Source organism: Anopheles merus, chromosome 2L, assembly GCF_017562075.2.
Source record: "Anopheles merus strain MAF chromosome 2L, AmerM5.1, whole genome shotgun sequence".
Classification (NCBI taxonomy): Eukaryota; Metazoa; Arthropoda; class Insecta; order Diptera; family Culicidae; genus Anopheles; species Anopheles merus.
The window spans coordinates 20524433-20543750 of record NC_054083.1 but is presented as its reverse complement, the minus strand read 5'-3'; the positions used below and the strand labels follow the sequence as shown (position 1 = coordinate 20543750).

Below are 19318 nucleotides of genomic sequence, written 5' to 3'. Positions count from 1 at the left end.
ACCACTACAAGCATTGTGTCTCTTTGCTGGTATCAAATCTCTTCCTTCTGTGTTCGGAGGTGTGGAGCAGGTATGGAGGGAAAATAGGCGTTGGTGTTGGACAGTCGGTGGGTTGATTTGGAGCTATTTGTTATTGGAATTTATGTACTCTTTACGACAAGTTACACTTGTACATTCCATCGCCTTGTATGATTGCTGCTTGATAATTAATTCCAGCAAGCAAACAAACAATTTTAAAAGATGTAGGGAATATACGGGCTCCCACCACGTCGTGGGAACACTAAATCTGGCTCGTTCGACGAAGAATGCAGACAAGTGATCGAACGTAAGAATTATGCATACCGAGCAATGCAGCAATGGCATAGGAAGAGGAATACACACGGCTCAGACGCGAAGAGAAACGAGTTCACCGCTCCAAGAAACACGCATGGGAAGAGCAACTCGAAGCAAATCAAAGATACGTTCGAAAGTTTTACACGAAAGTTTTACCAAGCGAGCAGGTCACCGAAACAACGTTACACCTAAGGTAACCTGCTGTCGCAACAAGGATGGAGTTCTGGTTAGTAACCAGCCAGAGGTCCTCTCGCGGTAGGCTCAGTACTTTGAAGAATTACTCAACGACCAGTTTAGCGAACAACTAGAGTCTCCTCTAGAAGATAGTGTCTACTGCTACTGTCACCAATCATAGAAGCATAACAAAAGGCTAAAAAATAACTAGGCACCCGGATCCGACGGAATCTCAGCTGAACTGGTCGAGAATGGAGGTGCACGACAAGAAAACGAGATTCGTCAAATTTTTACAGCGGTGTGGGATAGCGAATCGATGCCTTTTGATTGGAATTTCGGCACCATTTACCCCATACACAAGAAGAGAGATAGGTTGGACTGCAACAACTACAGGGGTATTACGGTGTTGAATACCGCCTATAAAATATTCTCCCTGATTCTTCAGGATCGTCTTGTCCCGCACGTCGAAGAGATAGTCGGAAACTATCAAAGAGGATTCCGAAACGGAAAATCAACTTTTGACCAGATCTTCACCACGCGACAGATATTGCAGAAGATTGCTGAATACAGACACGACATCTCTTCATTGATTTCAAAGCCGCATATGATAGAATAGCCAGGGTAAAACTGTACGACGCTATGAACTCATTTGGAATCCCGGCCAAACTGATAAGGCTAGTTAGAATGACTATGACCAACATCACTTGCCAGGTGAGAGTGGATGGAAAACTCTCACGACCTTTTGCTACCACAAGGGTCTGCGCCAGGGGGATGAGCTTGCCTGTCTCCTACTTAACTTTTCGCTAGAGAGGGCCATCCGGGGGACTCGAGTGTGGAAACTACGGGAACCATCTTCTATAAGACAACCCAGATCCTGGCATATGCTGATGATATAGACATAATTGGTCCGCGGCTCTCCTATGTAGCAGAAGCCTACCAAGGGATCGAGCAGGCGGCAGAGAGCCTCGGATTGCAGATAAACGAGGCAAAGACCAAACTGATGATGGCAACATCAGCGGGCCTACCAATAAATAATCAGAATCTACGTAGGCGTGACGTGCAGATAGGTGAACGAACTTTTGAAGTCGTCTAACAATTCACCTATCTTGGGTCAAAGGTCAGCAAAGACAACAGCATTGAAGCTGAGTTGCGCGCAAGGATGGTGGCTGCCAACCGGTCATTCTACAGCCTGAAAAATCAGTTCACCTCAATGAATCTGTCGCGACGGACGTTGCTGGGACTATATAGTATCTATATAGTACCGGTACTCACATACGCCTCTGAGACATGGACACTGTCCAAATCTGACGAAACCTTCTTAGCCGCGTTCGAAAGGAAGATGCTCAGAAGGATACTTGGCCCCGTATTTGTGGAAGGACAATGGAGGAGCCGCTATAATGACGAGCTATATGCAGCTTACCAAACTCGCCAGGTTCCGGTGGGCTGGCCATGTTGTACGCACGGAAACGGACCACCCAGCCCGTAAAGTCTTTTTAGGCAGTCCACAAGGACAGAGAAGGCGTGGTAGGCTCAAACTGAGGTGGCAAGATGGCGTGGAGGCGTCCGCCATTAAGGCCGGGATAACGGACTGGCAGACGAAGGCGCGTGACCGTGAGCGGTTTCGAACACTCCTGAGGCAGGCCAAGACCGCATAGCGGAAGTGGCGCCGAATAAGTTAGTAAGTAAGTAATAGACGGAAAATGCTCGCAACGGGTTTGTGGGTAAAAGTTTATTGTAAGTAACTATGAATTGGATGAAAAATTGGAGTACGCGAGACAACCTACACTATTGGTAATCATAAAATAACGTCAGTACATGAAACATAGATAACACGATTTTATCCATGATCGAGAAGCAATCACAGCTTGCGATACACCTTTTTTAATGTTTTTGGACCTAATCGGACACCATTTTGACTAAACATTTGTTGCATAATAACTTTAAACTGTTGAAAAATAATTATACTTATTATTTGATTTCCTTAAATGCAACCGAGTTTCTGACTTCCTTGCGTGGATTATTAATATGATGTATCCCGGATGTATGGATAATTAATTCAACTTTATACTTTCAGCTTGAAGAGAAATAAATAGTTTTGTTTACAAGTTTTATAAAAAAAATCGCTACCTATTGGCCTAGTCTACGTTAAGATGACGCTGAAGCTCCTCCAACAATCGTGCACAGTAAAACAGACAGAGTGCATTGTTGTAGTTAAGCAGGGCGTACTGAAAACTGCCACACAGTAGCGCCTTGATTGGAACGATCGCCAGTACAGATTTCGCCGGACCGGGCAAACTGGAAGCTCTCGTGTAGGCTTTCAGTACCGCATCGTGCATGCCGACCAGACTGGTGAGGGCACTTTTTCGCAGCCTTCGAAAGACGATCCGGGTTGGGGACGATTGTTCAACTTCCTCAAACACGCACTGCTTTAAGAGATACAGCAAACCCACGCTAACCTGCGTTAGGGGGAGCCAGTTTTGCACCACAAGCTCGATGGGATCGTACGCTGCCACTGGCAGGTTGTCGACGTAGTTTTGCCCTATGAGCTCGAGCACGGTGTGGACGATCGTGCGAAAGAGTTGCTTTTCGTGCTGGGCAATGTTGTCTGCAATCGAAGGGTACGATGCGATACAAATAGTGACAGTATTACCGGCCACCGTGATGGGGTCGCCCTGGGGAAAAGGAATTTCCTGTTTTTTTACTACCCTTCGCACCAGATCGACCGTATCGTTCAGCAGACGGATACAGGTAATGAGGGCAAATTTGGAGCTTTTCACCCGTTCGATCGGTTTCCCGATGGCGAAGAACAGCCGGTGCTGTACGGGAGCAAACCCATTGTCTGGGTCCCCTTCCTGGAGTGGATCGTTAAGGGTGGCTTGCGGTTGAAACAGCTGCCGCGTAAGAGTGAGATGATCTAACCGATCGCAAAGTGAACGAAGCGTTTCGGTCACGCTTGCATCAGCGGCAGCAGCAAGTTGCGTACGTTCATTGAATGTACCGCGCGATTCTTTCTGATTGATGTTGAGCCCTTCGGACACCTTGGCCCGGTGCACGATCCGGTGGTTGTTGCGTATTGGGGTGATGTGATACTGGGTGAAAAATATCTCCAAAATGGTTTGCTTAAATAGGGCGAGCCGTTGGTCCTCGAGAGGATCGCTCGTACGATAGAACCGGATATTGCTTTCGATAACGTCCGTCTGCCATTGGACGAACTGGGTGGTGCAGGTACGCAGCTGCTCTAGAAACGTGTCCGGTATGGTGGTTCGATTAAAAATTGCCCTCGCTTCGTCCTGCAGGTTGGTGTAGATTTGGTCGAGATACTGCTCGATACCGTTCGGCTGGCGGAAGTGCTTCGCCACGATGTACACCTCTGAGTTGCCCGGCTTCGAGGTGCAGGGTTTAAACACGTGCAGCTCGTCGAAGCAGTGATTTAGCAGGAATAGCAAGCTAACGCTCGAATGCTCGAACAGGGTGAACATTTTCAGCACAAAGTGTTGCCCGGGGCTAAGCACACTGAGGGCAAGGACGGCTTCGGCCAGGTGCAGTTTGGCGACCCGTTCTTCCTGCTCTTCCGGTACGTTCAAGCAGTCGATCGATCCATCCGCTGTGACGAGATGTACCTGTAGCGTGACAGAAAAAAAAGACAACTTAGTGAATGTTTATTTATAGGCAAGGCAGCGGTGGGACGAATCGTACCATTGGGAAACGTTGGCTTCGTTTGATAATGGCGTCGCGATTTTCCGGCACCATAATGTCGCCCGTACCGTCCGCTCCGAAACACCACGAGCCGAGCGTGTGCAGGATGAACCGATCGTCCGGTATCATGTTGCCCGGACAGTTGCCCTCGTAGTGCGGGTTGAGCGTACAGGCGAACCAGGTCCATTTGGTGCGCGGTGCACAGTGCAGCCGGATGTAGTGATTCAGCCCGGTAACGAATGCTCCCGGCGCTTCACACAGGTGCACACTGTACAGCTCCTGCTGCTGCCCGTCGATCAGCTCGTAGGCTGACACACACTCGTACAGCTTGGCAAACGCTTGCGTTACAAACTCGGCCCTGATGCGGTACCGCAGTTCGTTCAGTATCGGCAGCAGTGACGATCGCTTTCGGGTGTGCTGGTGCCAGTCGCTGATTTCGAAATCGTTCAGCCGATTTTTAACCTCGTTCAGACGGCGTTTCTGTTCCTCTAGGGCAGGCACCGTGTACGGCGGTCCACTGTACAGTGTGTCTAGTGGAGGAAGTGGAGTGTTTGCTGGCAGTGGCTGAAACTGGAACTTTTTCTCAAACTGTGCCGCTGCCTCGTGGTATATTTTTTCTCGCAGAACGGCATCTTCTTCTAGGGCGATATCTTCGGCCGGTGGGATTTCCATCGCCATGAACAGTACGTATTGTGGGTTTGTTATTGTTTCGAAAGCAACGTAGAACTGTCACTGTTGCAGAATGAAAACAAACGAACAGTAGGTTACAAAAAAGGCGCATCCAATATGGGTAAAAGGAGTTAAATTTCGTAAAAAGATCGATTTTGCATGAATATTTCTATAACTATGGCATATGAATAACTTACAAAATAATTAAATACTACGAGATTGACTTTTTGGATGCAAAAATACAACGTTTTGATTTTATTTCGAAGAACGAATGGCTACGCAGAACCGCTAGCTCGGTGGTATAAACTCGCTTCAGTCAAAAATTTAATGCGTATGTGTGCGTAAAGCCGGAGGTGTCGAATCAATGGAGCTTTTGGGGGTTGCGTGCATAATTACGCACAAATGTTGTTTCGTTCTCGGTTTTGGTGTTGCTTGATGCGTACAATATGAGTTAGTTTATCGTTATAAAATATTGCGCACGAAGTGTCTTGCGTTTGTACACGTGTTAATGCCAATATATGCGAATCGATTCCCGCGTTCGACACTGCTGGTAACGTGTGTTTGTTAGTAGTTGTTGAGAGCGCGTATATTTTGAGAAGGGTGTCGTAATGAACCGTCATCGTGCGTAGGGCCCCGAAAAGAAGCAAGCGCAAGTTGTGTGGAGCAGCTCCAGCGCGCATAAGTTTCGTGACTATTTTCTACACACACACACACACACACCGCACCCCGGACTACGGTACGCCCACCCCGGAAAGGAATCGTCGGCCAGCGGACGGACGCGCACCGATACAGGACGCCCTGGTGGACGGCGCGATTGTCCCCGGGTAGTAGCAGTATCCGCTCGCGCTCGCTCGAGCAGGGGCTAATGAGTGAAAATTGATTGGCAGCCAGCAGCAGTGGGCCCTCTTTCCCCGAGTGTGTGCGTGTACGTGCGTGTGTGTGTGTGCGTCTGTATGTCTGGCTGCTGGTAACGGGTTACCTTGATCCCGGAGTGTGCGGCGCAGTGGCGGTGTTGTGAAGTGGATTTATTTTCTTTACGGATTATACTCTGTACGATTGAATACACAACCAACCGCGATGGAAGCTCCCCCGAGTGTGGATGACTCTATCGAGCGGGGGAAGTCGACGGAATGCGACGGGGAGAAGGTGGAAGAAACACAAACAAAAGCAACCTCCGCACCAGCGACCAGCCAAATGCCAACCGAATCCGGCGCGGGGGAAAAGAGTGACACACCGCAGCAGAGCGGGTCGGAGGAATCGAAGGACAGCGCCAACGGCAAAGCGACCGCAGATCGCGTGACGTCCTCTTCCTCCTCCTCATCATCATCATCATCATCATCGTCATCGTCATCTTCCAAAGGTGTTCCGCCGACGAGCAGAACGTTCGACAAAGTACCGATCTTTGTGGTGGAGGACCATCACGAAGTGCTCACGTTCCTTTACCGCTGCCTCGGCTCGAAGCATTTACCACTGCAGGGCAACCGGATCGTGCACTTTGACTCGCACCCGGACATGTGCATCCCGAAGCACATGCCCGCCAACTACGTGTTCAACAAGGACGACCTGCTGGACAGCATCAGCATCGAGAACTGGCTGATGCCGACCGTGTTCGCCGGGCACGTGGAGCGCATCGTGTGGATTAAGCCGCCGTGGTCGGAGCAGATCCCGAAGGGCAAGTACGCGTTCCACGTGGGCGAGTTCGAGGGCTCGATCCGGACGGACTCGACGCTGGAGTACTTCGTGTCGGAGGGTTGCTACCAGCCGGAGGACAAGCTGGAGAACCGCAAGCGCCTCCAGCTGGAGGTGTGCTCGGTCGAGGAGTACCCGGTGGCGGAGGACACGGACCTGGCGCAGGGCTACATCCTCGATATCGATCTGGACTACTTCAGCACACACAATCCCTTCCTGAAGATCTACGACCGGGTGCAGCTGTACGAGAAGCTGAAGGACATCTTCGTCTCGCCCGAGCTGGCCGACGACGCGGAGAACGATCTCGCCAAGCTGCAGCGCGTGGCGCGCGACCGGGAGGAGAAGCTGGAGTTTCTCGAGTCGATCTTCCTGTACCTGGAGGAGGTGGGCAACCTGAAGCACTTCCTGGTGGACTACCAGCAGGAGATCAGCGAGGAGTACGCGGGGCTGCTCGAGAAGGTGACGGTCCTGGTGCGGACGCTGAAGCGCGAGTACAAGGAGGAGGAGATCGACTGGTCGATGATATACGATGCCGGGTGCACGTGCGACGTGACCGATCTGCCACACCACGAGTCGAGCCGGGAGGAGATCGAAACGATGGTCGGCCAGCTGGAGCGCTTCCTGGAGAAGGTGCCGTGCCCGCCGGTCGTCATAACGGTGTCGCGATCGAGCGAAGATGACTACACACCGGCCGGGCAGGTGGAGATGATACAGGAGATGGTGCTGGCAGCGCTTACAAAGTGCCTGCGGGCGGAGCTCGACACCCCGATACTGTACTATAAGGATCAGGAACTTAATTTGTAAGGACAATAATAAAAGAAAACAACAACAAAAAAACACCACCACCATACACACCAATGCCCCCTTCTCCCTATTTAAGTTAACAAACGAAACTTTTGTTGTGTTTTTTCATTCCATGGGAGGATGATGACATATTTTGTGGATGTAGAGTTGTCTCTAAGGATAAAATGTACCATCGGAACAATATCTACGTCTTGACCCTTCTCCGACCATGTGATACATCGTCTGGGAGAAGAAATAAACGATTTTTCGTTAATTATTGGATACAAATCCCTTCATTTAAGGCTCGCTAAATATTCGATAATGTATAGGAATAAAAGTAATAAAAAAACAATCACGAAGCATCTTCCGGACACTCGGAGTGAAAGGACATTTCAGAGTGCTTCCCCCAATTCCCGACCCGCTCAGGCAATGTTATCGCTCAGATCGGATTGATTAAAGTGCTTCGAAATGATGCTGATCAGTAGATTGAGCGGTAGTACCTTCGCCTCGTCCTCCTGTTTCAGCTCGTTGCGCAGCGTGATGCACGTTTTGGCAATGTCCCGCAGCACGCTGTGAATGTACGGCTCGAGCGGTTTGATCAGACAGGCGAGTATGGCGTAAATCCACTGCGGTATCCAATCCCGGCGGTAGCCATCGCCGCGCTGCAACAGCTCCTTGCCCGACGTGGACGGTGTCACCGCTGCAACCGTGTCGCACAGCTCCGGATCGGACGGTTCGTCGAGCTGCTGCAAGCTGCTGGAGGACGACGCCTGGTCCGAATCCTGCAGCCACTCGTGCAGATACTCGAGCAAAATCTCCAAATTCCGCTGCGGTATGCTGAGCAGAATGCTCACGTACGGCAGGTTGTTGGCACAGTATTCGTGCAGGTGTTTCCGATCGTCGAAATTGAGATAGACGTGCGTTCGCTGCAGGTTTTCCTCGTACTGGGCGCTGCTGCGGTACGCGGTGATGGTGTCCCGCAGTTCGGAAAACTTTTGATTCTGCATCGTTTCCCACTCGCGGGTCGGTATCAGGGCACGGTGGGCCACGTTTTTAACGTCGTCCTAAAATTTTAAAACAGAAAAAGGAACAGCGTTATGCATCGTTGCGCAATGGTTTAGCATTTACGTCCGCGACAACGGCACCTACCGTTGGAACGGCGGCCAGCCCGGAGAGTGCTTTCTGCTGGCGGCTAGGCTGCGGTTTCTCGGCCACCACCACCACCGGACATTTGCCCCGCTCGTACATCACCTTCTGCAGGTACTGTTCGCCGGTTTCCGGCGTCAGGTTTGGGTCAAAGTTGGCATCCGGCGGTTCAACTGCCAGCGCTGGTTTCTGTATCGTGTCCACCTCCATACTGTGGTCCGATTGATGTGCTGCTTTACTAACCTCTGTGCACTAGAACGCGTCCCGTTGCTGCATACCGCGTGCACTTTGCGCAAACTTTCAATGCAATTGCATAGCTCGGCTATTCCGAGAAGGAAAACCGGACGGGGCACAGATTGCGGTGCGATGGCGAAAGGAAACAGAAGCTGGTTGGAATTGTTGGGATAAAAGATGCTAAGTTTGTTTTTGGTTTGCTTTTGTACACCGACGGGAGCTGAGTGACAGTTGGGCGCTGTTTACCGGGTAGGGTTGGGAAGTTCGATCAAGAGCGCACGGGCTACGTGTACCTTCGCGTAGGTTCAGTTCAGTGCTAGGACCACAGCAGTTGGTGTTTATCGTGTGTTTGCGGAACCAGCTGGCAATGTGGTCCATTTCCGGTTAGAGATAACGAAAATGGCCTGGCGAACAGTTGAAATCATCACCCTTGCCGCCATACAAACGGTGATTGTGAACGTGCTGCTTCTGGGTCCGCTCGCGTTCCGTCCGGCATTGCACTGGCTTTTGCTTGCAGCATCCTTCGCAGTCGGGCTAGTGTTGCTTAAACAGAGTAAAGGCGCCCGTTGCGTCACGATGCTACTGGTTCCACAGTTTCTAAGCAAACGAGGTCGAGCAGTGTTGATAGGATACATATTTCTGCTTACCATCACTGGACCGACGGCAAACACGATGGTAAACGTGGAGGTGCTGGGGGAAACGTTGAGCTGCTCTCAGGAACAGCTAAAAGCGGCCATACGGGACACGATCAGTGCGCTAAAGGTTCCCTTTTTGGCGATGAAAAAGATCATCGACGAGCTGCTGAAAACGGTCGAGCGATCGTTCATGAAGGTGCAGCGCATCATGATGGAAATGCTGAAGCTGGTGAAAAGGATTTGTGAGTATTTTTTCCACCCAGATGGTTTGTGGCAAAAAGGTCACTTCTTGTCCACTCTGATCCCTTCAGTGCATTCGATCAAAAAAGCATACGAATGGCTGCGGGATATCGTTTCCGTGTGTAACGATAAGCTGGGAACACCTTCCGAACGGTGCCTTCACGCGCTGGACCAGGCAATCGATGGATGCAAGGAGGAGATGGGAGCCATGGACTTTCTGTGCGAAGTGACACAGGTTGCCAAGACGGTCTGCTACGGTGCGAAGATGGTGGACTATTTCTGTGAGCTGATCGATTTCATAAGTGACGCTGTTGTGGAGGAAATTGAACAAGGTAAGTGCAGGCAGCGGAGGAATTGCGTTGTTGGTGGAATATTCATTTGATTCATTGCCCTTTACTGCCATTGGAAAGGCATTAAAAGGCTGATGAATAATTTGGAAGAGCTGTTCCGAGTGAAGGTGGAATATGATCATACGTTTGATTTTAAAACCAACGTGTCCAAAACGCTGGCGGAAGTCAGTGCCGATATAAGGCAGGAAATAGCGAACCGAACCTTACCGCTCAGAAGGACATTCAACGTGCTGGGAATGGTCACTAGTGGCTTTTTTATATGCATTGTTTTAAGGTGAGAGTGTGCACCTGCCTTCTAGAGCGGGAAAATAGATATTTTCTAAGCATTCCTTCTCATCCCGGTGCAGAGCAATTCGTTACTGGAAGCGATACTTGAAGAGAGATCACTTTGATAACCATTTCCTTACCGAAGACTTTTATCTAATTGAAAAACGAAGAATGGAACTGAAGGTGGAAACAGTTTTCCCGCTAACACGAAAGGAAGCTTCTCGCTATGTTCCGCTAACTTCGTTCCATTTGACGTGGAAGGAACGGTTTCGGATAGCGAAATCATTAACATTTTTGCTGATCTCTAGCGTACAGGTGTTTGGTCAGCTAGCTGCCGATTACTCACTCTACTGGCTGCTGACGCTTATAAAGCATTTTCTGACCGAAGGATCCACAAATACTACGGAACGATCCTCCAGCTCCGGTACGATAACACCTCTGTCGGTAGGAGTAAGTGGAGAGGGTATACTAGCAGACACGCTGCGCGATATTGTGCGTTCCTTTGAACCGATCGTTAACGGAACGGCCATCGATCCTGCTGAATGTATCCCGAACGCGTCCACACCTCGTTTTGCCCGTTACGGACAGATTGTAGCATTGTTGGCGCTCTGCTGGTGCTTTGCCTTTCTCGAACCGTACGGACTGCGCGTAAGACAGCTCGTAATGCGACGTTACTATCCCGCGAGGGCACGTGCCCGGGCAATCTGGCTTTATGGTGATATTTTGCTAAAGCGAGAGAGTTTGCTTAAGATGCTGCGGCTGCAAATCGCTGGAACCAGTAGGGAACGGAAGCAACAAGAAGCGGTAAGCTGGATCGATGTGGTACGGGCGAAGACGAACCGATACTGGATCTGTCGGATGGTACTTGGACGGGGCGAAACCGTGCGATGTATTCTGTGTGGCGATGCGTTGAATGAGCGCGACGATCCACACATTCGATGTTCGCGCCCCGAATGTCCCGGGCTGTACTGTCAGGATTGTCTGCTGGAAACGGGAAATAATTGTTCACTTTGTATGGATCTGCTTGTGTCGGAGCGGTGCGGTTTGGATGAAATATATTTGGAATAGTTTACGTTACTGAATCTCGTAGGAATTTGATACATCGTGCCTGTAACGCAGTGTATTAGTGATGTGGTTTCTGGAGCGCCCCACGGCATCGATCCTACTCCAGATATTGTAAATTCCAACTCCGGCAAAATCGAAACCACTAGCTCCACCCGGGGAGAGATCCCTTGGACACAATCGTCCGCTTGTACGACTCAATAACATGCCTGCCATGGACTCCTTAGCAAGGACTGACTGATTATCCGGATGCGTGGTAGTAATAAATCTCGAAAGCCTGTATAGGGCTGTACGATCGGGTAGGTCGTTACGCCAAATAAGAAGAAGAAGAGGAAGTAGAAGACCTAGAGTCGGTTAGTGCCCGGCTAGCATTTTATTTTGTTCAGTTCATTTTTTGTATTTTGCTTTGCGCGTGCACTTAGTAAATAGAATTCCGTGTTTGACTCCGGACGACTATAAACGGTTCTGGCCGGCTCCGGACGGCACCAGATGGGTCTATATAATGGTTATTCGGAGGTTAATGGTAATTTTATCATTATCCGGAGCCTTCTGGAGCCAACCGGAATCTTGCAAAACCATTTAGTGTCCTCCGGAGTCCGAGTCGTCCAGAACCATTTAGTGTCGTCCGAAGTCGCCCGGAGTCGTCTGGAGTCGTCCAGAGTCACCCGGAGTCGTCCAGAGTCGTCCGGAGGCATCCGGATTCATCCGGTGTCATCCGGAGTTGTCCGGAGTCGTCCGGAGTCGTCTGGAGTCGTCCAGAGTCGGAGTCATCCGGAGTCAGAGTCGACTGCAATCAGTCCAGATTCGTATATTACCAGTCTATTCGGCAGTCGTTACCTACCTTCTGGAGTCGATTTCGAGATTTTCGGACTCAGATCGGAGTCGACACCAGATGTTTTCCCATCTTTACCCATCACTACAGTGAACCACTAGGAAAATGGATGTTCTACGAAAAATACCGCCAACGCTAGAACTACGAAATGAACCCGGCATCATTTTCGTCCCACGTTTATCCGAGCGCTGGCCAGTTCATGCGCTGACGTTTTACCGGCACCTGTACTTCCAAACGGTACCTACACACGAAGGTCCTGTTCGGCTTACGATGAAACTGATTGCGTATTCTGCAGCCGGCACGAGACCGACCGCTTGTTTCCCCTTCCATCCCCCATTGCCCAAACCACCTGTTATGCATCGCCGTACCCTGGGGCCAGCATTGACGTCATGGGCAACGCGACCAGACGATTTGGGGGAAAGCTAAACTAAGCTGAACACATCGGCCCAAGCAAAACCCCACTGCTAACATGTAAAGTTTTCCACTTGCAGCTCTGTGAAGCGAATGAATGAAAATGAATTCCCAAATGGAAAATGGATGCTGCGGTGGTTTGCAGGGAAATGCGAACGAAATTACCCGAACGCTCCGGTGTGCACACCACATCCAGACGACGACGACGACGACGACGAGGATGATGACGAACAAGCGAGAACCGGTAATCAACGGAGAGCTCGAGAGAGATAGAGACAGAGAGCGAGCGCGATATGACGACCTACTCCACTGTTGTGCCATGCTTTGGCCTCCCGCTCTGGCAAGGATAACGCTGAGGTGGGACAGGATCTCTTTGTTATCTCGTGACACCGAGCATTCCGGGTGCGCTTTTGTGAATACGCTTTTCCTCGTTGTGCTCCGGTCGGCAGACAAATGAAACCGTTTTTGCGGTGCTGCAGAATTGTTTGCTGCTGGTGCCATCGGTGGTATGTGTAATTCGTTTAGTTTCTCGAGTTCCGCTCAGGGGCACACCAGGGGAAAGACGGGTCCGACAGACCAGACTGGGGGCAGACGGAGTGCGGCGTTCCAATTGTTTATGTCACGCCGTTCGCTGTGTGTCCTAGGGCGTCATATTCCTGGCCAGATCCAGTAGCGATAGGGGCAGTGCGCGTGTGACTAACTTTTCCGCCATTACCGGCTTTCGGCCGGACGGAATTGGTGTTGTGATTTTCCACCCGCTTGCAAAAAAAAAAACACCCAGCCGGAACACACAGTGTCTGAGTTTGGAATCCCTTTTTGCTTTGCTTTCAACTTTTGCATGGTGTAGAACGTAACCCATCACACGGGCGAAGCGAAAGCAGCATTTTCCGAAACCCGAACGACAACGACACACTTGTGTGTGTGTGTGCGAGTGTTCCGAGCACTGGTGGCCTTTCTCGGCATACTGTACTGCTGGGTTGGCTGCTGGTTCGTTCTCATCCTAGCGTACCGCCGGAGTCTGGCAAGAAGTTCCAATCGGTGTGCAGTGTTGTTCCGAGTTTGCCCTTTTTAAGCGGGAAGGGGGAGAGGGGAAGGCTGCAGAAGGGCTTTGGTTCTACACAAACAGGCTGTTTGTGCGCGTGTGTGTGTTCGTACAGGCACGCATTTTCATTCGGAACCACGACGACAGTTTTCACGGTCCTTTCTCGCGAGGCTCGGGCGGTTCTGTGTGTTATCGATAGATTTGTACCGGACCAGGCAGGCATTATTGTATCGCTGGGTATGTGTGTGGGTCGATGGAAATCGCTGCCAAAATACTCCCCAGCAGGGAACAGGTGCAATTGATTTCTTGTTCGCGTGGGATAGGGCAGGGCCTAGGGCCGCAGGCTGTACTGTTCCTGTTCTTCTCGGTGCGTTGTGGCCAGGGAATACTCTTTACGTTCGGTCGGTTTAGTGCGTATGAGTGAGTGAGTGTGTGTGTGTGCGTGTCGGGATTCGGGTGTCCGTTTGTAGTACGGTGTGTTCGGGCGCTATTTTGGCGTCCATGTTCTTCTCTCCCGTCGACTGTGTAGCGTGTACGTACGAATTTGGTGTGAATTTACTCAATTATGTAATCATCTGTTGAACGGTGTGAATACGAAGTAGGCCACGAAATTGAACGGTGTTGCGTTAACGCGAGTGATACACATACATTGCTGGCCAATTTCCACCCCCGAAATGGATCAGCCCGCCGCATCGCTAACCGGCAGCGTGTTTCCGGTACGCCCTTCGCTGGATCATTTGCTCGCGATGGGAGAGGATGACGACGATGACGATGAGGTTGAAGGTGCCTGTGAGGAAGAGATGCAGAAGAAGCCGGATCTTGTTCCCGGTGCAGTGCCGGACCGTTGCTCACCCGTTCTCGAAACAGTTCCCGAGCAGGAAGCTGGCGAAGAGGAACCGGCGGCTGCAGCGGATGAGGAGGATGACGATGATGGTGCGTCCGAAATGACGGAACTTCAGCAGCTACCGGACACGCAACAGTCTGCCGGCGTGGCAAAGGAACAGGTAAGTAACGAACACGTCTCATCTCCTCCTCTCTGAGATTGATTTTCCTTCTGCTAAACCTACATGGAGAGCTTTAAAAAGCTCCTTTTTTCCATCTTTTGATTGAAACCGAATTCTGATATTCTTTTAGCGGAGCTAGAAAGTGCAGAGTTCGTGCAACAGTTTAAAGCGTATCCTCTTTGGACCCATCAGCATCCCACTCGGCGGCTCCGCCCCAAAACAAAAATCGGCCAAATACCCCACAATAGTCCCCGGAAGTGGGTTGGGTGTTCCCTTTTACCGTTTTGTCGAAAAGAAAATCGATCTGTGCAAAACCGAGGTCGAAACAGAGCACCGAACCGAACACCGGGGGTGTAGTTGTGTGTCTGTCGGTGTGGAAATCATACAGCAAAAAGTCTGTTAGAACACGACCGGTTCCCTGCTTTTGCACCACCAGTGAACTGCCATATTGCGGCGAAAAGTAAAGTACTACAGGAGAAAGAACACTTCCTACCCACCACGGAGCGCCTGGGAAAAAGCTTGGGAAAATTGCTTTTCGGTTGCAGTTGGCAAAAGCGAAGCGAAGTATCATGAGTATGATGCTGTGTGAATAACCCCGGCCATATAGTGGAAAGTTAGTTCCGTTGCCGGTTATTTTCCGAATCAACCCTACGCCGCCCTTTCCTTCCGTGCTTGGTTTTTGGGCTTGAATTAAGTATGAGGGTGAGTTGGATTATCAAGCATGGTTTACTTTTCGGAGAGAGAGAGAGAGAGAGCACATAGCGCACGGGAGCGTATGGCGCTACGGAATATGAAATGTCTCCTCTCGTGGCAACGGACCTGCTGGTGGCGTTGGAATGGAATGCGGCGGTATGGAAACCATTAAAGTAATATCGAGTGGCGTTCCCTTTGCCGTTCCGTCACATTTTTCCGCAAGCTTTAAGGGTTTACCAGTTTACACGCAGCGTCGCACCGGAGGATGACTTCCGGCTTTTGTGCGTTCGGAGGAAGTAACTAACGATGAGTGGCTTTTATGTGTGCTCGTCCTACCGATGTATAGGTAGTAGTGGTAGCCGTACTATGTAATCAAGGATTAAACCACCCCGAAAGGTGCACCAAGGTATCTTACCAAGTCTCTCCACCGGTCAGGTGACAAGAACGTAGCAAGGTGTGCGCAAAGGCGAAGGCGTCCGTTTTTATCTCACGGACCCGTCGTGTCTCATCGGATAATCTGGCAATCTATGCAATGGCGCGCCGTTTGTGTTGGGCTGCCGCACCGAGAAGCGCCCGGTATCATCATAATAACAAGTTTCTTGTATCTCTAGCGCTTGTGGAAAGCGGTACTGAAGTAATCCACTTTTTTTTTTATTTCGGTTGGCTCGCTTTTCCCTCGAGCACTGTACGGGTCTAATCCGTCCGTAAAAGACCAGTTCGGAGTGACAGTAGTCTTATCAATGGGCGAGGGTATTAATCTCCTTTGGCTTTCAAGCCAGAGTGCCTTATCGTGTGACTGGAGCACAATTTTTCTTGATTGTGGAGAATCTTTTCCAGAAAATGGTGGATGATAAATGTCCAAGAGGGGCGACAATTTGTCGAAGGAAGTCTTGTGTGATAATGCTGATCAGGTTACGAAGGAACAGTATCAGAGAGGATCATATTTAATGACTCTTAACCGGCAACTATGAAAGAGATTATTACACACACTGATAATTCGGTTTGATGATACAGTTTTGTATGTAAAATTTTCATATGGTATCATTATTTATGTTTCAATATTCCTATTCGTTTACAAAAAAAAAACCTTAATCAAGCAGTTCAAAAGAGCCAACAACTCAAACCAAGCGAAACCCAATTATTGAAATCGAAAACAAAATATCGAACCGTCATATTTCAAGATTCGTTTCACACGATTTGTTTACCCAGAGTTTACAACAAAAAAGCCAGCGTAAAAAGTAAATAAAAAAGCAGATCAACTTGGCGTGTTCCACTGTGGCAAGATAAGGTCCTCACTTGTGACGGTGCTGTGACTAATACCAATAGCTCTCGAGCGTGAGGTCTTTTACCTTGCTGCACTTTTCCCTCTTCGACTGCATCTTTTGACTTCTCTTTTGCCTCCGGTGTTGCCGGGGCACACCGGGGTTTCGTTTGATCCGTGCCCGTGTGCCTTGGGTGTTTCTTTCTTCATTTTTTCTTTGACGAGAAAGAATCACACTTTGGTTTAGCATTTGGTAAAACACGTGTTTGTGGCTGTTTGCTTTTAGTTGTCTTCGTCGCACCCACCCCAGCAATCGCACCTGTAACACTCTCCCAGCTTAGATGATTCCGAGGTGAAGTTGTCCTGGTCAACTGCTGACTGCGCGACGACGACGACGATGATGATGAAAAAATAAAACTCCCTAAACCTGCTATCGAAGAGAAGCGATTGACAGTCGAACGTGTACCGATTTGGACAAGCATTATCGCACCTTTAGCCACCGATGGCGACGTGCCGTACACCTTTCCCGGTGCGTGGCAAGTGGGAAGGTGTCTCGATTGGGTTCACTGTCCATTAGGAAAATGGAACTGCTAGCCGGTTGGATTGTATCGCTGTCACCAAATATTGACACATGTCGGTGAGACGTTTTGGTTGGGTTTGAACTCTTTAAAAAAAAACGTAACATATTTGCTTTGATATTGAAACGATTTTCAACGTCTCGTTTTTTTCTTTCACGCATTTTAGACCGACCACACCTAAGGAATACTTTACGCTGGAAAAAAAAGTAAAATGCAAACCGAACGAAATGAAGCACCAAGCGAGGGAAGACTCCTTATAAGCTCCCCTTCACCGTCTGCAAACAATGAAGAGTCATACCCCCCGGGCGGACCGGCGTCCAGACGGTTGAACACATGTAATTCACCAACTTGTTGATGCAGCGCAGCTTATGTAGCAGCGGTAATGCACTTGTGTCCAGTGTCGTCGTCTGTGTGGAGTACTTACGGGGCCGGTGTTTCCCCATACGCGCAACACCACAGTTTCGGTAAAGTTTGTGGAGAAAGTGAACAACCGTTTCCCTGGAGCGGAACCCTTACCAGCTCCTTCGGGAAAGGTGTTTTATGGCTTTCCATGTTTGCGCTGCCCCTGTCGAGACGCCCAAACTTTGCTCATAAAGTGTGCAGAGTCACATTGGAGGGTCATTGGAGCTATATGTACACATGCTCCAAGCTGGTGGAGTGTGTGTAAGCATTCCTAGCGTGTTTGAATTTTGCTTTTTTTTCTGAGAAAGTTACAACGGCTTGTATTGGAATCCTTATCTTTATCGAATTTCTATTTGTCTTTTGCCTGTGTGGAGCATTACTGTTGAATCTATTAACCCTCAGTTAGGTTGTATTCGACAAAAAGTATTTTTAGTGTCCAAAATGTATAAATTGCAGACTGTTAACCACTCAGGATGTTCTTTCGATTCGATTGCTAACCGTTTCTTACCAAGTCGTTCTAGAAATTTATGGCTGGTTTTGTTGTGAGGACAATTGTTGACCCTTTAAGACCCTCATGTGTCATATATTACCCGTTCACTGTCATATTTTTTTATTATAACTTTTGGACATCCACTTTGTTCAAGGTCATTTTCTCATTTTCACCGTTTTCTCTGTTGGAGAGCGTTTCTTTGGTTGATTTGTGACACACGTGTGACATTTTAACCGTGAAAATGCGTGGGCTTAATCATCTGGCTCGATGCGCTAGCGCACGACAGCTATAAGTCCAGAATTTATGTTAAAATTAGAATAACAATACGAAAGTGAAAGAAAGAGCAAACGATCGATTAAACGATCAATACGAATGGGGCGGTGGATATGGGGTCGACGATCGAGTCAACGTGTGTGTCCCACTTGTAAGCTTATTTCAATTTAATTACCACAGGATTATGGCTATATGACACCCGTAAATATGACCACTAACGAATGAAAAAGATGATCCATTCTCCGCATTATAAAGCATCAAGTGACAGTTTTTTCTCTCTCAATATTTTCCCTTTCCCTTTTCAGCGTGTGGTGAGTTACGGGCCCCGAATGGAAATTGTGCGGCACGATTGAACTCGCGCCAAGATTGCCAACGCAGCGCTGCCATTCCTTCCAAAGCGCCCATTTCCTCCATTCCCCTTTTAATCTGGGCTCGACTGTTTTGCTTTTCGGGCGAAACGAGGGAATACGAAACGAGCCGCCTAAAGTTAGAGGCTCAAAATATTGGTGCATTTCCCAGAAAACCGCTTATTGTCGGTACAAGAATGGAATGTTGTTTACATCCTTTAGGGCTTTTCTTCCGCCGTTTTGAGGGCCGCGGTGCGTCTCGCACTCTCTCTCTTTCTCTCTTATGCCGCCACATGTTGCGCCTGTGTGTGCGGTAGGTTGACACCGCGTATTACTTTTTTCGTTCTGTTCTCAGCTTATGTGTTTATTATTATGCATGCATGCATGTTTGGCGCGAACATCAAAAGCATGACGGTAATTCTAATTGTGACCACATGTTTACGGCGTGTGTGTGTGTCGGGGTAAAGCGATCGGCGTGGGTTTTGTCGTTTGTGATTGATGTTTTTGGGGGACTTCATGGTAAGGTTTTGTGTAGAGGACGTAGAATACAAGTATTGTATTGAGGTGTATTTATTGGTTTCCAATAATATTCTATAACAGTTTAATTGAATGAAAGGTGTTTCAATCGTTTATAGAGAAAGCTTACATTCTTCAAGCACGTCCATTGCTCGACGGTCGTTCTAATTAGTTTTTCTAACCCTCAACTG

General features: G+C 49.2%; 5 protein-coding genes across 5 annotated transcripts in view; 3 read left to right on the top strand and 2 right to left on the bottom strand.

Moving 5' to 3' along the window:
* Window positions 1-2216: 2216 nt before the first annotated feature.
* On the bottom strand, window positions 2217-5158 carry LOC121592562 (cap-specific mRNA (nucleoside-2'-O-)-methyltransferase 2). The gene is made up of 3 exons (XM_041914142.1): window positions 5070-5158; window positions 4204-4935; window positions 2217-4127 (listed from the first exon to the last, which is right to left on the bottom strand). Exons 2-3 carry the CDS (start codon window positions 4879-4881, stop codon window positions 2643-2645), a joined length of 2163 nt encoding a protein of 720 aa, XP_041770076.1. The 5' UTR covers window positions 4882-4935; window positions 5070-5158; the 3' UTR covers window positions 2217-2642.
* A 194-nt stretch (window positions 5159-5352) lies between these two features.
* LOC121592564 (UPF0489 protein C5orf22 homolog) lies at window positions 5353-7463 on the top strand. Its single transcript, XM_041914144.1, has one exon. It carries the CDS (start codon window positions 5950-5952, stop codon window positions 7363-7365), a length of 1416 nt encoding a protein of 471 aa, XP_041770078.1. The 5' UTR covers window positions 5353-5949; the 3' UTR covers window positions 7366-7463.
* Window positions 7464-7618: 155 nt separating this feature from the next.
* On the bottom strand, window positions 7619-8947 carry LOC121592565 (protein Gemin2). Its single transcript, XM_041914145.1, has 2 exons — window positions 8494-8947; window positions 7619-8408 (listed from the first exon to the last, which is right to left on the bottom strand). The coding sequence occupies exons 1-2, from the start codon at window positions 8698-8700 to the stop codon at window positions 7767-7769; spliced, it is 849 nt and encodes a 282-aa protein (XP_041770079.1). The 5' UTR covers window positions 8701-8947; the 3' UTR covers window positions 7619-7766.
* Window positions 8878-11298, top strand: LOC121592563 (DC-STAMP domain-containing protein 2). Its single transcript, XM_041914143.1, has 4 exons — window positions 8878-9601; window positions 9671-9931; window positions 10010-10223; window positions 10297-11298. The coding sequence occupies exons 1-4, from the start codon at window positions 9124-9126 to the stop codon at window positions 11282-11284; spliced, it is 1941 nt and encodes a 646-aa protein (XP_041770077.1). The 5' UTR covers window positions 8878-9123; the 3' UTR covers window positions 11285-11298.
* A 1617-nt stretch (window positions 11299-12915) lies between these two features.
* LOC121591594 (breast cancer anti-estrogen resistance protein 1) overlaps window positions 12916-19318 on the top strand; it is a 116585-nt gene continuing 110182 nt past the window's right edge. The window contains exons 1-2 of the mRNA XM_041912300.1: window positions 12916-13027; window positions 14166-14567. Of these exons, the coding sequence (XP_041768234.1) occupies window positions 14238-14567 (330 nt within the window). The 5' untranslated portion in view covers window positions 12916-13027; window positions 14166-14237. The remainder of the gene's footprint in view (window positions 13028-14165; window positions 14568-19318) is intronic.

Excerpts from the sequence above, each read along its gene's own strand:
- LOC121592564 (XM_041914144.1), top strand. The coding sequence starts at position 5,950 with ATGGAAGCTCCCCCGAGTGTGGATGACTCTATCGAGCGGGGGAAGTCG.
- LOC121592563 (XM_041914143.1), top strand. The coding sequence starts at position 9,124 with ATGGCCTGGCGAACAGTTGAAATCATCACCCTTGCCGCCATACAAACG. Across the intron at positions 9,932-10,009 it reads TGTGGAGGAAATTGAACAAG|GCATTAAAAGGCTGATGAAT; the intron begins GTAAGTGCAGGC and ends GCCATTGGAAAG. Across the intron at positions 10,224-10,296 it reads TTTATATGCATTGTTTTAAG|AGCAATTCGTTACTGGAAGC; the intron begins GTGAGAGTGTGC and ends ATCCCGGTGCAG.
- LOC121592562 (XM_041914142.1), bottom strand. The coding sequence starts at position 4,881 with ATGGCGATGGAAATCCCACCGGCCGAAGATATCGCCCTAGAAGAAGAT. Across the intron at positions 4,128-4,203 it reads GAAGCCAACGTTTCCCAATG|GTACATCTCGTCACAGCGGA; the intron begins GTACGATTCGTC and ends GTCACGCTACAG.
- LOC121592565 (XM_041914145.1), bottom strand. The coding sequence starts at position 8,700 with ATGGAGGTGGACACGATACAGAAACCAGCGCTGGCAGTTGAACCGCCG. Across the intron at positions 8,409-8,493 it reads GGCTGGCCGCCGTTCCAACG|GACGACGTTAAAAACGTGGC; the intron begins GTAGGTGCCGTT and ends TTAAAATTTTAG.